Source organism: Bombina bombina, chromosome 1, assembly GCF_027579735.1.
Source record: "Bombina bombina isolate aBomBom1 chromosome 1, aBomBom1.pri, whole genome shotgun sequence".
In the NCBI taxonomy this organism is placed as follows: domain Eukaryota; kingdom Metazoa; phylum Chordata; class Amphibia; order Anura; family Bombinatoridae; genus Bombina; species Bombina bombina.
The window spans coordinates 1,399,059,916-1,399,074,271 of NC_069499.1; the positions used below are offsets into that span (position 1 = coordinate 1,399,059,916).

The 14,356-nt window shown below is 33.9% G+C and overlaps 1 protein-coding gene across 1 annotated transcript in view; it reads left to right on the plus strand.

Annotated features, from left to right (window-relative positions):
- Window positions 1-14,356, plus strand: part of CASQ1 (calsequestrin 1) — a 138,375-nt gene that overhangs the window by 51,894 nt on the left and 72,125 nt on the right. Inside the window, exon 3 of the mRNA XM_053705056.1 lies at window positions 10,666-10,766. Coding sequence (XP_053561031.1) covers window positions 10,666-10,766 — 101 coding nt within the window. The remainder of the gene's footprint in view (window positions 1-10,665; window positions 10,767-14,356) is intronic.

A 14,356-nucleotide genomic window follows, 5' to 3' on the forward strand; every position in this document is an offset into this window, starting at 1 on the left:
GGTCGTGCAGCCATGAAAGAGAGAGTTCAAAAGAAAGGGGAGAGAGCAAAAGAGAGGGAGAGAGACAGCAAAAGGGAGGGGGGAAAAATGGGGAGAGAGAGCAAAAGAAAGGGGGGAGAGCGCAAAAGAGAGGGGGGAGATAGGGGGTAGAGAGAGAGAAAGCAAAAGAGAGGGGAGAGAGAGAGCAAAAGAGAGGGGAGAGAGAGAGAGAGCAAAAGAGTGGAGGAGAGAGAGCAAAAGAGAGGGGGAGAGGGCAAAAGAGAGGGGAGAGAGAGCGCAAAAGAGAGGGGGAAAGAGAGAGAGCAAAAGAGAGGGGGAGAGAGAGAGCAAAAGAGAGGGGGAGAGAGACAGCAAAAAGAGGGGGGAAAGAGAGTAAAAAAAACGGGATAGAGAGAGCAAAAGAGGAGGGAGAGAGACAGCAAGAGAGAGGGGGGAGAGAGCAAAATATATTCTTATATATAAAGAATAGGGACATATATATGAAGTAATTTGGATATTTTTAGCAATTTAGTTGAACTGCAAGTGTACATGAATATGAGCAGGTGAAACATTATCTATATTTGTGTATAACACTTTGTTCTGCAGTATAAAAGTAAAGGGATATAAAACAATAAATACATTTGATAAGTATACAGTATTGAGACTATTTCCAACCACCCTCTAGTTATCGCATTTTCACTACATTCCAGTGCTGACGTATGTGTTGCAACTCTCCTTCAGATACCTGCGGTGTAACCTAGGTTTCATAATGTTGACAACAATTATTAAAGGGAAGTGCATGAAATGTATTTAATCTTTAATGTCCCTTAAACATAAAATAAAATATTGAATTGAGGTAATTAAGTATTAGCTGCATGTTATAAAAAGGATTAAGTCGTGTGTTTAGACCTGCAGCGCCCCCTACACATTTTCAATTGTTGTGAATATGTCCCCAATATTTTGTGTGAGGAAATCAAAACAGTGAATCATTTTGGCAGATAGATAGACATTTCTTTTGTTTTCTTTTTCCTAATTTGTTAATAAAGTGGTTGTATATTTTTAAAATTCAACAGTATGCAGTTTTATGGACTACAAGGTGCTTATGTACTCAGTTTTCATATCTGGCAACAGGGGTGTAACTACATGAGTCTCATAGGTCGGGGGGGGGGGCTTTAGGCCCTCTAGGGGTTTCATCTGGCCCTGCAATTAGTGGTGGCTCCACATGTATCTTGTCTGGCCCCTCTGTGTGTCCCCCTGCAGACCAGTGCTCACAGATTAAGGAACGTGTATAGATCAGCCCTAGCAATATAATGGCAAAGCTTCCAAGGTGTTGATATCTCTTGAGAAAAAGGGTCAGACTACAAGTGGAGTGGCATTTATCACACACACACTTGATTGCTAATACGCGCGTGGGACAGTACATGTATTACAAGTTGATTGTAAAAAGTTCTACACTTCAGATATTGCGACCGCGTCAACGTCTTTCCCCCCATAGACTTCAATGGAGAGCGCAACTTTAAAAAAACAACAACTTTTACTTACACACTAACCCAACACCGCGTTAGACTTACAGCGCTAACCCGAAGTGAGTAATAAATATTTTACATTCCTCTGTTTTTCACATAGCATAAAATGTTCTTTTGATTTATACATTTTAATTTTTTTTTTTTATATATATATATATATATATATATCTCTGTTGTATACGAATATATATATGTGTATATAGGTATAAATATATATATATACACAGGTATATATATATATATATATATATATATATATATATATATATATATACAGATATATATATATATATATATATATATATATATATATATATATATATATATATATTTAGAAATACAAAGAACATTGGAATCAGTTTAAAGCAGTAATTTATAATCTATTTATTTACACACACACATTTATATTCAGTTATTTTTTTCCAGTAGAGCTACTTTTTTTCCTCTTTAAGGAAACTTAATTTTATATGAAAAAAACAAACATATTTTACTATATGGTGTAAAATGAAAAATAAGCAGTTATAACTTTATAGAAAGATTTGATTCATTTGATTTACAGAAAGGGAATTAGCAGGTGTTCTTCTTTTTAGAGGATTTTAGGAAATGTATCTTTTCTATTTATTCTTTATCAAAGAATACAAAACAATCCAATACACATGGAATTAAATGGGCACTAAAGTCAAAATTAAACTTTCTTGATTTCGATTGATAATGAAATTTTAAACAATTTTTCAATTTATTTCTAACATCTAATTTGTTTATTCCTCTTGATACCCTTTGTTGAAAGAATACCTAGGTAGGCTCAGCAACAGCAATACTAAGAGATGCTGCTGATTGGTAGCTGCATTGTCATTGGTTCACTTGATATATTCAGCGAGCAGTCTGTAGTGCATTACTGCTGCTCTTTCAACAAAGTTGCACCAAACAAAGGATATTTAGAGAATTAATCACATTTGATAATAGAAGTAAATTGGAAAGTTGCTTGCAAGTTTTATCTGAAAAACAAAAAATACATTTTGGGTTTCAGCACATGCTACACCTCCCTGTTTTCAGTTTGAATTAAAGGGACATGAAACCAACAATTTTGCTTTCATGATTCATACAGAGCATTTGATTTTAAACAACTTTCCAATTTGCTTCTGTTATCTAAATTGCTTCATTCTCTTGGTATCCTTAGTTGAAAAGCATATCTAGATAGGCTCATGAGCAGCAATGCATTGCTGGGAGGTAGCTGCCGATTTGTGGCTGCACAAAAATGCCTCTTTTCATTGGTTCACCAGATGTCTTCAGATAGCTCCCAGTAGTGCATAGCTGCTCCTTCAATAAATTATATCATGAGAATTAAGCAAATTGGATAAAAGAAGTGAAATGGACATTTTATTAAAATCCCATGCTCTATTTGAATCATGAAAAAGAAGAAAAAGAAAATTGTTGGGTTTCGTGCCCCTTCTCTTTAACTCTTTGAAATGTTACTTTCCTTATTTTTTTAGTTATTCTGGAAAACCAGAGATTTATAGCAATGCATTTAATTGCTATGTAGATACAATATACAGTAATATACCAGGGTTGAACAATGCCATTTCTTTTTCACAAACAGAAAACAAAAGGGACAGATTTATTAATGAGCTAATAAAAATCTTTCTTGAAGCTGTTCCTGATGGACTGTAAGTGTCTAGGGAGATAGATGGCTCTATAGGGGAATCATGATCTTCCTGTGAATTTTAGTTAGACATGCAGGGCTCTGGCTTTCACGTCACCGCTCCGTGCTAAATCAGCTCAGCCTCAATTGCCACTAATTGTTAGTATAATTAAGAGGCAGTGAAATTAACAACTACATTAACATCAAAGCAATAACAAGGAAAAATAGAGGCTGGCTGGGCCTGGTATTGTCACCGGGGAATTTTCTTTCAAGCTATCCCAGTGATGATTAAATAGGCTAAGTAACAGATCAGATGTAAATATTTCTAAGACTGTGGACATTTAAACATGACATTTGACTAAATTAGGCATTTGATAAAATAGGTCAAAATAACAGTATTGGAGTTTATCAAAAAAGCCTACGGTTTGAAACAAATTGGTTCTGTAGAGAAGAACTCTGTGGTCAAGTTTCCATGAAACTCATTTGTGAAACTAATATCTGATGGTAAGAAACTTGAACAATTGCAAAGTTTGTACCTGCCCCTTGTCACATCAGTGGAGGCCCATTTATCATGTAAACGTTCACGTCCTGATGCATACAATGAGTTACACTGTAAAGGAAACTGGCATAAGACACCATTAAAAAAGTTGCATAACAAACTAAGTAAAAAAAAAAAAACTCCTATAAACTAACAAGCAAAAAAGAATAAGAATAAAAGAAAAATAAAAGCATGGCAACCATGTGAACTATAAAATATTGACACATGACCACAAGATGAGATATTTAACAAGAGCAATAGGATCTTTATGAATTCCACTCAGTAATTCTAAGTGTGTGTTAATAATCCCAGCTTCACCAATAGAATCTCCTGGAACTCCACAACATCCACTTGTTCTAATCTGCAAGATCCCAGCTTCTCCTGTCAAGCTAAATGCTCTGCCTCGTCCCACATCATGTTCTAATTTAACCCACCCTGTAATGGACCACCCATGGACTTATTCCTTATACCAAACACCAGTAGACCACAAGTCCTCTCACCTTCCTGTCCCAGAAATCCTCTGTGAAATTTATATACAGTATATATATATATATATATATATATATATATATATATATATATATATATATATATATATATATATATATATATATGTCTTCTTACATACTCAAGACATACAGACAATATTTCTTCTGTATCTTTAACGCTTACTAATTTATTTATTTTTTACTTTTTCTCACTAATATATTATTTTGTATGTCATTCTATGTTCTTTATCTCATGTTGTTGAATCTACTTTCCACCACCCAACTTTCTTACTTTCACCTAACTTCAAAGACTAAAATACCTCTACAGTATCGATGAACATTATTTGTATTTCTTGCTGCTGGCAGATTGATGAATTTAACAACAGAGGACAATATTATTTACAGACTGATTTCTTTCTTCTTGTTTTCGTTGCATGTACACCTGGTTTGACAGCTAGAATAATTATTTTACGGGCCGAATTGTAATTAGAGAAGAAGGTGACTGGCATTCTGCTAAACATTGTGTGGGATAGAGTCACTGCTTTGTTTTTTTTATCAGACAAAATCTATTCCTTGGCTGAAAAGGTTTTACTAGAGAATTAATCAATTTACAAAGTAGTTTTCCTTGCCGAAATTTAGCGAGCAGTGATTGAGTTTAAAAATAGTGCTGCTGTGATTAACTAGAAAGAGACTAGAAAAATGACTGTCCCAGAAGTTTACATTATTGCATATAAATAAAGATGAGGTATCTATCATTAAAAGCCTGCTGTCAGACAGTGGCAGTGCTAGGGGGTGCGGGTGACATAATTGTTATTCCCTCTTTTTACAAGCCCAGACTGTTTTGTACATCTCTTTAGCATGGGCAAAGTAGGTATTTAAAGGGATAGAAAAGTCAAAAACCTGAAACTTGCATGAGTGTGTTTCAGTTTGAAAAAGAATACTTTTTTTTTCTAGTTAAAGTTATTACTGTTTCAGTGGCATATGCACATATGCTAAGTGTGACTAGCTCATGCCTGCTCAGAGAGCTGGCGGTGGTTTTTATTGCATCAGTGAAGGGTTTCATGGGTGCGCAGGGGTGGAGTTTAGGTTTTTGGTGAGTAAAGTGTTGGCCATGGAGGAGTTGGTGCGGCCCTGGTTTCACTTTGCAAACCAGGACTTTTCTAGTAAAGGGAAAGCTTTGATAAAGACAACAGGGCAGATCGATGACAATCCTGCATGTGAGACAGTTAGAACTGCTACCAACTGGCCATAAAGGGGTTATAAATAACAAGAGCCAGGTAGGTTGGACTCACAGAAGCATTATGCTTTTCTGTTAGTATCTAAGGGGATCTATGTGGATACAGTTGGAGATAAAGTTGAATATAACATTTTCAAACTAGAGTAGAAATATGAAATATGCCATGATGTTTATACCAGATTGATGTATGTATTTATATATATATATATATATATATATATATATATATATATATATATATATATATATATATATATATATATATATATATATATATATATGTGTGTATATATATATATATATATATATATATATATATACAGTATATATATATATATATATATATATTTACATGGTATATATGAGCAGTTAATTAACAGAACTGCAAATTAGCTCCATAAGTGATTTTTATATCATTTCTAAATTGAATTTTGTTAAAAAATAAAAAAATATTAGCAGGGGTTTTCAAATATAGAATAGTTCAGGGAAGCACATCTTGAAAACTCTCCTTGCTTGGTCTTCTTTGCTGTGACCAATACAGGCCAGGGGCTAGAGTTAAAAGACAATTCAATTTGGTATTTCAACAACGCATTGTATGTTTCATTATTGAAAGTGAAACATTCTTGCAATATACATTATTCATTATTTATTTTTCATCCTTTTGCTGTAATATACATCACAATATTGTACTTGTTCCACTTTCTCCCCTGGGAAGCTTTGGTTAATACTTTAAGCTAATTTATCTGGGAGCTTTCTCCCTCTTCCCTCCTCCTCCCTCATATTATCTATACCTATTTGTTCTTTTAAGATGGATTATCAGTTTTGCATCAACAATCATGATAGGAAAAGCATTATTTGCAATAGTAGTGGGCAAACTGGGTAGTTTCTGTACGAATATTATTGGTGGCATATATAAATAAATATAAATTATTAGATGGAGATTAGAAAGGAATATATGTTTTTACTCATATACCTATTAAATATATTATTACTAAGTAACTAAGATGAATCAGTACTAATTGGTAGGACATGCAGTATCTATCTTTTTAAACTATAAAACAAATCAGGTAGACTATCCATTTAAAATATTATGCTTAATAACTGACCTCTAGATTATTAATGGCTATCCTGACATCTGCCCCTCAGGCTCTGTGCACTGTGTCATTATCATATCCCTGGCTCCAACATACAAACCCAGCTGTATGCACTGCAGTATGTGGCAGTGCAAGGATTAACTCTAATCTGTATTAAACACTCAGTCTGTTTTACCTTTGCTTGGCTGTATTTCAGTATTGATTCCTACGTTCCTGATGGCAGCTTGCGAAAGAGTTTATTTACCCAAATATAAATTTGCCCATCTGATCAAATATTGAGAGATCTCACAGAACTACAGGCAGATGTCCTGGAGACAAAATTCACCCAGCTGGCAGGATTTCCTCTTAGCTCATATATCTTCTGTTTATAATAATACGGCCATTAGACTTTTCTCATGGGTACTCGCCTCAGAAACTTGTATAAAATCATATATAGTGAAATGCAGAAACAAACAGGGACTTTTTTTTATAGATAAACTTGTTTCTATTATATCTTAAAACTTCTTAGAATTATAATTGTCTAATGAAACCTGCATTAAAAAGAAGAGATTTTCTGCGATTTGTTTACAATACACAAGTGAGAAGTCACTATTATTGTTTATATCATTCTTGGAAAATATATTTGCTCAAAGTGTTTCAACTGTTTTATATGAGATCAATTACAACTTTTCTGCACTTATCTAACACTAAAATGATCCTTATTTAGATAATGAGCAAATAGATGGGGTAGATGGGTATTAAAGGGATAAAAAGGTTAACATTGAAATGTGTATAAATGCATTTCAATTTGAAATAGAAGTATTTTTGCAATATACTTCAATTTGCAAAAATGCTTCTAGTAAAAGTTATTTCTATTTTTCTGTAGCATACTCACATATCCTGTGAGGGCCTGAGCACCAGTATTCAAACTCAGAGAGGTGAAGATGGCCTGTATTGATTCTGTGAATAGGTCATTTGTGTCATACAAGTCACTGCTGACTCTTTGAGAAGTTGTGGTTTTTGAATACTGATGCACAGGCCCTCACAGAATATGTGCGTATACTGCAGAAAAACAGTAATATCTTTTACTAGAAGCATTTTTGATAAGCAAAGTATAATGCAAAAATGCTTCTATTTTACATTTAAATGCACCCATACACATTTCAAATTGACCTTTCTACCCTTTAAGGGGAGCTATGTATTTCAATCAGACCCAAAAAACCCGACTGGGAGGAAGATGAGCAATCCCAAATGTGTTTGAATAGCAAGTTGCAGGGGTGCAAGTTTATAAATGTATTTGGATTATTTTGTTGAAGGGAAAGACAACTTTTAAAATATTTATATAAGGTTAAAGTAATCTATAAAGCAGGTTAAAGCTGACAGGAAATGCATAGCTGGGCCTTAAATGGACATTGTACTGTGAAATGTTCTCCTATTTAATATGTTGCTATTATCCATTTTACCTATGTGTATCAAATTGTTTACAATTTGTTTCTTTACCTTTACTTTGCCATTTGAAATATCTGATTTTGTCAGTTGAAACCACTACCTAAACTGAACATTTCAATACCATAGAATTGGCTTTAAAAAAAAAGCTAAATAAACAAGTGACCACATAAGTACTCAACCTCCCAAGAGAGAGACAACACATTTGAAAGGCTGTTACTGCAGTTATTTTGAATACAATGAACTTTACCAGCTTGCTTTAACCCTTGCAAGGTGTTTAACATAGTTAAAGTCAGCTGCTAAGATACAGTGCACTGCCAGAAATGGAGCCAATCACAAGTGGTATATGTGCATTGCTGGCCACTCCACTGCTGGTTTTATCTATTTGTTTAATCCCCAAAACACATACAATTACAAAAACAAAATGCTGTAATGTGGTAAAGCATTTTATTATTGCATATTGCTCACATATAATGTAACTAATTGCTTTAAAGTATTAAACATAAAGATGAAGTCAACCTCTGAGCAACAATGCACTATCAGGATCGAGCTGAACACATCTAGTGAACAAATGACAAGAGGTATATGTATATAGCTACCAATCACAAGCTAGTTCCCATTGCTGCAGCTGAGCCTATCTAGATATGCTTTACAACAAAAGATACCCAGGGATTGCGGTAAATTCTATAATAGACAGAAATTGAAAAGTTTTTGAAAATTGCTCTATATGAACCATAAAAGTTTAATGCTAAAGAGACATATTTTTATCTGAATTAGCTCACTTGACAAGACACATATTTTACTGTTCTGTATGGGTAAAACAGCATTTTCTTGGGGCAGCGCAAGGAAACATCAGTCTTTATATTAGTATTCCAGAGCAATATAAAATTTTCAAAGGTTATATCACACTCATTGATTTCACAGCAAATGAAAATGCTACTGCGCGTATTTTTTTTTTAATTGTACTAAGAAACTGCAAAGGTTATATTATAATAGGAGGGCTTAGATGTGTGGATCAGATGAGATATATTGTAATTTTTGGTAACAATTTAGTGCTACATTGCTCAGCAAAGCCGCCCAACCATTTCATATGAGGTACCACATTTAATTTTGTTTCATCTTCAGTGCTAATGTTTTTATGTATGTATGTGATTATTTTTTATTTTGTTTTAAAGAAATTCTACATTATGAAAATAAAAACATATTGTGTATTTTTTAAATACATTTGCAAAAAAATAGGATAAGTATGGCAAACCTCCATATACAAACAAACTCAAGAACATAAATACTCAGACAGTGAGGACAAGAAATGTCCACTTGCAGTGAGAGGTACCAGGGAAGGTAGATGAAAAGCACTAAACCAATAATTGTCCACTGATATTGTGTGCAATTGACAATAATGTAACAATATGGGTAACTATAACATTTTTGGGTTGATTTTCTATATTAGATTTGTCAAATCACTCCAGTCACACAATCTGTTATACTGTATATAGTTAGCTGAGTATATGTTGCATTTAGGGATGGCGAATGTTTTGCAACATTTGAAAAATTAAATGAATTTTTAACACATTTGTTTGTTCGTTTCGAATTTTGACTGTTTGTACAACATTCTAACATTTGTTTAAAGTAATATTATTTCTAATGCTTTCTTTAAATGTAATAATCGATTCAAATGTTTCTAATAACTCAATTTGAATTATGTAATATTTTAATTAAAAAAATTGACTCAATATATTTTTTATTAGTATTTCTAATGCTTTCTTTAAATCTAATATTCAAATTATGCAATATTTGAAATAGAAACATTCAAATTTATATATTTGTATCTATTATGTATAAAGTTACTAAATTCCGTACCACAAGAACTATTGAACTTTTGAATAGAATCGAATGTTACATGCAAACTTTTTAATGGGGATATTCAATCTAATTATGAACATTAAAAAACCAAAGTAACATTTAAAAGCCGGAAATAACATTTGATTACTGAATTTTAATGGAGTTTCAGTCTTATCAACATTTGATTGTCCAAAACGAATGTCCACATGACTATTCTTCTACCAATCAAATTGCACTTTCAGCACATTTGCCCATCTCTAGTTGCATTGTTTAGCTATATTACAATTTTTAAATAAACCGTATTTAGTAAGGGACATTTAACATGCTGCATTGTGCTACAAAGGTGAAAAATTTAAAACTGTAACCTAGGTTTTCATAATGTTGCAAATTGCCAAAACAGCTATTTAATTTGCAGCAATTGCAAGTTACAGAATTCGCTTTTTTGTACCTCGCTAGCGAGCACACAAAACACAGTTTTTTACACAAAAGCAAGAGACGTTCAATGCCTTAACATCTGAAACAAGTATTGTGAAAACTTAAAAGTTATAAGAATTCAGCTAAAAAACTAAACAAAAACAAAATAAGTTTTTCAAAGGGAGGCCAATGAGCATTTAAATGGTCAAGGCTGAAACAGAAAAGTGCGGAAAAAATACTTTGTTATTCGGCATCTGGAGGAACAGAAGTAAATGAAAATAATGATTTGCTTGTAATATTGGGGATTGCGCTTGAGATCAAGTATAGCTTATATAACAATGTATAACAATCATCTGAGTTGTACATGCAGGTATGATGTGTGAGTCAGTTCTATCCAAGGTGGAAAAAGTGAAGCTGAATTGTTAATACAAAATTTTCATATCAAAGCCATGAACTTAAACTCTACCTTTCCATGTATCTTAGGACTGGGAGAAGAAGACAGCATCTATGTTTTCAAGGATGATGAAGTCATTGAGTATGATGGTGAATTTTCTGCTGACACTTTAGTGGAGTTCCTTTTGGATGTAAGTAATATTTTCCTCCCCTTTTAATTAAGTTGATGGTATATAAACCTTCTTTATATAAGCCATGAACATGAACACCAACAACTGGGAATGTTTTGGTAAGTTATGGCATTTCAGTATGAGCTCTAATACATGAGTACAAAAACACAAAAACATTAACTTAAATAGTATTTGAAACTGTGAATCTCGTCACAGGAGCCAGATTCTATTCGCCAAATTATATTATTTATATCATATTATTATTTATATCATAAAGTCATCATATTGAAATTTACTTATTTGGTATATTTTACACACAGGTGAAATTTATTCGCAAGCAAGCATGTGTAAATTATGTTCCCTAAAGATTTGTTTTTTTTTCTGTCTCATCATGCTAGGACTACTGAGACAATGAATACTCCATAATCAACTTAGCTATCTTAGGTCATACTACCAGAATGAAATTAACTCTCTCTAATTAGAATAAATTCCAAAATGTAAATAAAAGTTATGTTGACCCAGTACTAAAAATACTTCTGTGAATGCGGGTGTTAAGGAACTTTTTGATCTTCTGCTGATTGTATGTAAGTAACAATGCAGTTAGCCAAATTTGTATACCTTTGAATCTAATGATTGGATTTGTTCCTATCCTTTACCCCTTTAGATCCATCTTTCTCAATTTTATGAAGATTTGTATAGTACTGTTAGCTATAGCCCTGGCTAAATATCCTCATATTGGAATATAGGAAAGATAATTTATTCACATTTCAATAACTTAAAAAAAACAAAATTTGCTGAACAGATTTTCAGCATTTGTAGTAACTTACAGTCAGAAGCAAACTACCAAACATCAGCAAAATGTGTTCAGCATTTACAAGCATTTAATGTAGCATGTTTGTGCAAACTTAAACATATCTTATAGGCCTATCTGATATTTTTCTTATATAACTTGCATTCTTTGTTTTGTAGGTTGTGTAGAAATGTCTGTAGATATTAATAGCACAATGTTTGTTTCAAGATAAAATCAATATTTTGTAAGAAGTATCAAGAGTGTACAGATACACTATGTGAGTCACCATACAACTTTCCCTCCCATACACTTATCCATTCTTTGTTCTTATACTTTTCATTTCTCTTCCTTAAAATTAAAAGCAAAATTGATTGTTTGGAAACCTGATTTTTCTATGATTCTGGAGTATTGTTAAATAGGATTATGGTGCAGCTTTATAATGCTTGTGATGTTGATGAAAAGTACTCAAAGTGCACTTCATCTGGTCAATATCTTTACAATTATATTCTTTTCTGCCTTATGCAGACTTTTGGGTGTATGATGACAAAACCCAAGGTTGAATTAGGAAGATTGCTACAGATATAAATCCCCCCATTTTGTCATAATGTACATTATTATTTTTTTTACATAAATCTCATTATTTTGCAGTCAACATCACTTTAATATTGAGAAAACACACAAACCTGCACTTTCCCCCTGTTTTTCTAGGAAAATGTTGCTAGCTGTCTCTCTGCTATTTGCTTCTGAATTTTATCTTTGCTAAATTAAACTCAATATATCTAAATCTCAACTAACTTCTCTTCTAATGATATCCCAGTTAGATAACGTTGACTGTTTGTACTGCTAAAATGAAATGTACTGAGGAGGCTCTCTGGTTTGGGACTATATGTGTAAAAATTCACCTAGTCCTAACAATTTAATATAACAGAAGGTTTAATCTCTAAACACCCATACAACATAAAATCATCATATGCTTTCATTAAAGGGATAGAAAGGTCAAAATTAAAATGTGCATTTCAATTTTAAATAGAATCATTTTAGCAATATACTTCCATTAGCAAAAATGCTTTTAGTTAAAGTTATTACTTTTTTTTCTACGGCATATGCACATATCCTGTATGCACCAGTATTTAACCACTACCCCCTCTCTCGGAGACTCAGCAGTTGCTTGTACGACACAAATTAAATATTCACCACCAGCTCTCTCAGCAGGATTATTAACGGCAGAATGTCCCACAGCTAATTGGTTTTTAACAGAACTGATTCTACCTTCTGCAATCCATGTTCATCTCGAATGGCCATTTTACCTGTTGCTTGTTGCTTGTTTTTAATTATCTTCTACCATTCAATGCTAATCCCTGCATTGGCTCTCAGTCTTCTGTATAATTTAATTTAATTGTCCATAATAAACAATATTGCTTATCATTTATCATTGAAATCGCAAAGAATAGGGCAAAAGGAAAAAATGCACTGTAGGTTTGGACATATGTGTTGAGTTTGTTTTTATGGTGGTCAGTAAAGTGCCATAACCTAGCCCCCACTATGACCAAGAGCAACTTGAGGATCTCATCTTTCAAATAAGGGACGGATGACTCTCAGGGTGAAATACTAATTTCAGAGGCAGACAGGGGCGTACATATTATTATTATTATACTTTATTTCTGAAGCGCCAACATATTCCGCAGCACTGTCCATGGATACAATTCATTTAAATAAAACAATAATATAAAACTTGTAAGAGACAGGACAAAATTTACAAACACATACAGGAGTAATTGAGGGCCCTATTCTCATGGGAATTTACAATCTAGAAGAGTAGGAGGTTGAGAAACAGGAGGTGAGGACTGCTAGATTGAGAAGATGTTAATGCAGAGTTAGATGAGGGAAATGTTGTTAAGTAAGATAAATTAATTTATTATTGAGTTGGGTGGTAGGCTTCTCTGAACAGAAAAGTCTTCAGAGAGCTTTTAAAGGAAGAAAGATTAGGGCAAAGCCTGACAGCATGAGGGAGAGTGTTCCACAGGGTAGGTGCTGCACGACAGAAGTCCTGCAGTCTAGTATGAGAAGAGGTGATAGTCGCAGATGCAAGGAGCAGGTCATTGTTGGATCTTAGTGAGCGGGCTGGAGAGGATAGGTAGAGAAGAGCAGTGTTGGTGACCGCTTTGTATGCAAGGGTGAGAATTTTGAATTTAATTCTGCTGTGAATGGGGAGCCAATAAAGGGACTCACAGTGAGGTGCAGCAGATACAGAGCAACAGGAAAGGTGGATCAGCCTGGCAGAGGCATTTAGGATGGATTGAAGGGGGGGGAGAGGCCGGAAAGAGAAAGGCCAGTAAGTAGGCTATTGCAGTAGTCAAGTCGGGAAATAACAAGAGAGTGGATTATTTGCTTTGTGGTGTTAGCGCACAGAAAAGGTTAAATCTTGGAAATATTGCGTAGTTGCGGCAGGATGTAGAAAGCAATTGGATATGGGGAACAAAGGATAGATTTGAGTCAAGTGTAACTCCGAGGCAGCAGACTTGGAGCGATGGGGAAATGGTGATGCCATCAACAGGGATAGAGAAGTCACAAGTTGGCGTAGAGCTTGTGGGGGGGATAAGAAGGAGCTCAGTCTTGGACATTTTAATCTTTAGGTGGTGAGAGGCCATCCAGGAAGAAATACCAGATAAGCAGTCACTGACATGTGAAAGGACAGAGGGAGAGAGAGCAGGGGTTCTTGTGAGAACCTGCAGTCATAGGGAGGAGAAGGGCTTGATAAATCGAAACCTATGTACACAAGCAAAAAATGCCATATTACAAAAATGTCTTCTGTTTTCCTCAG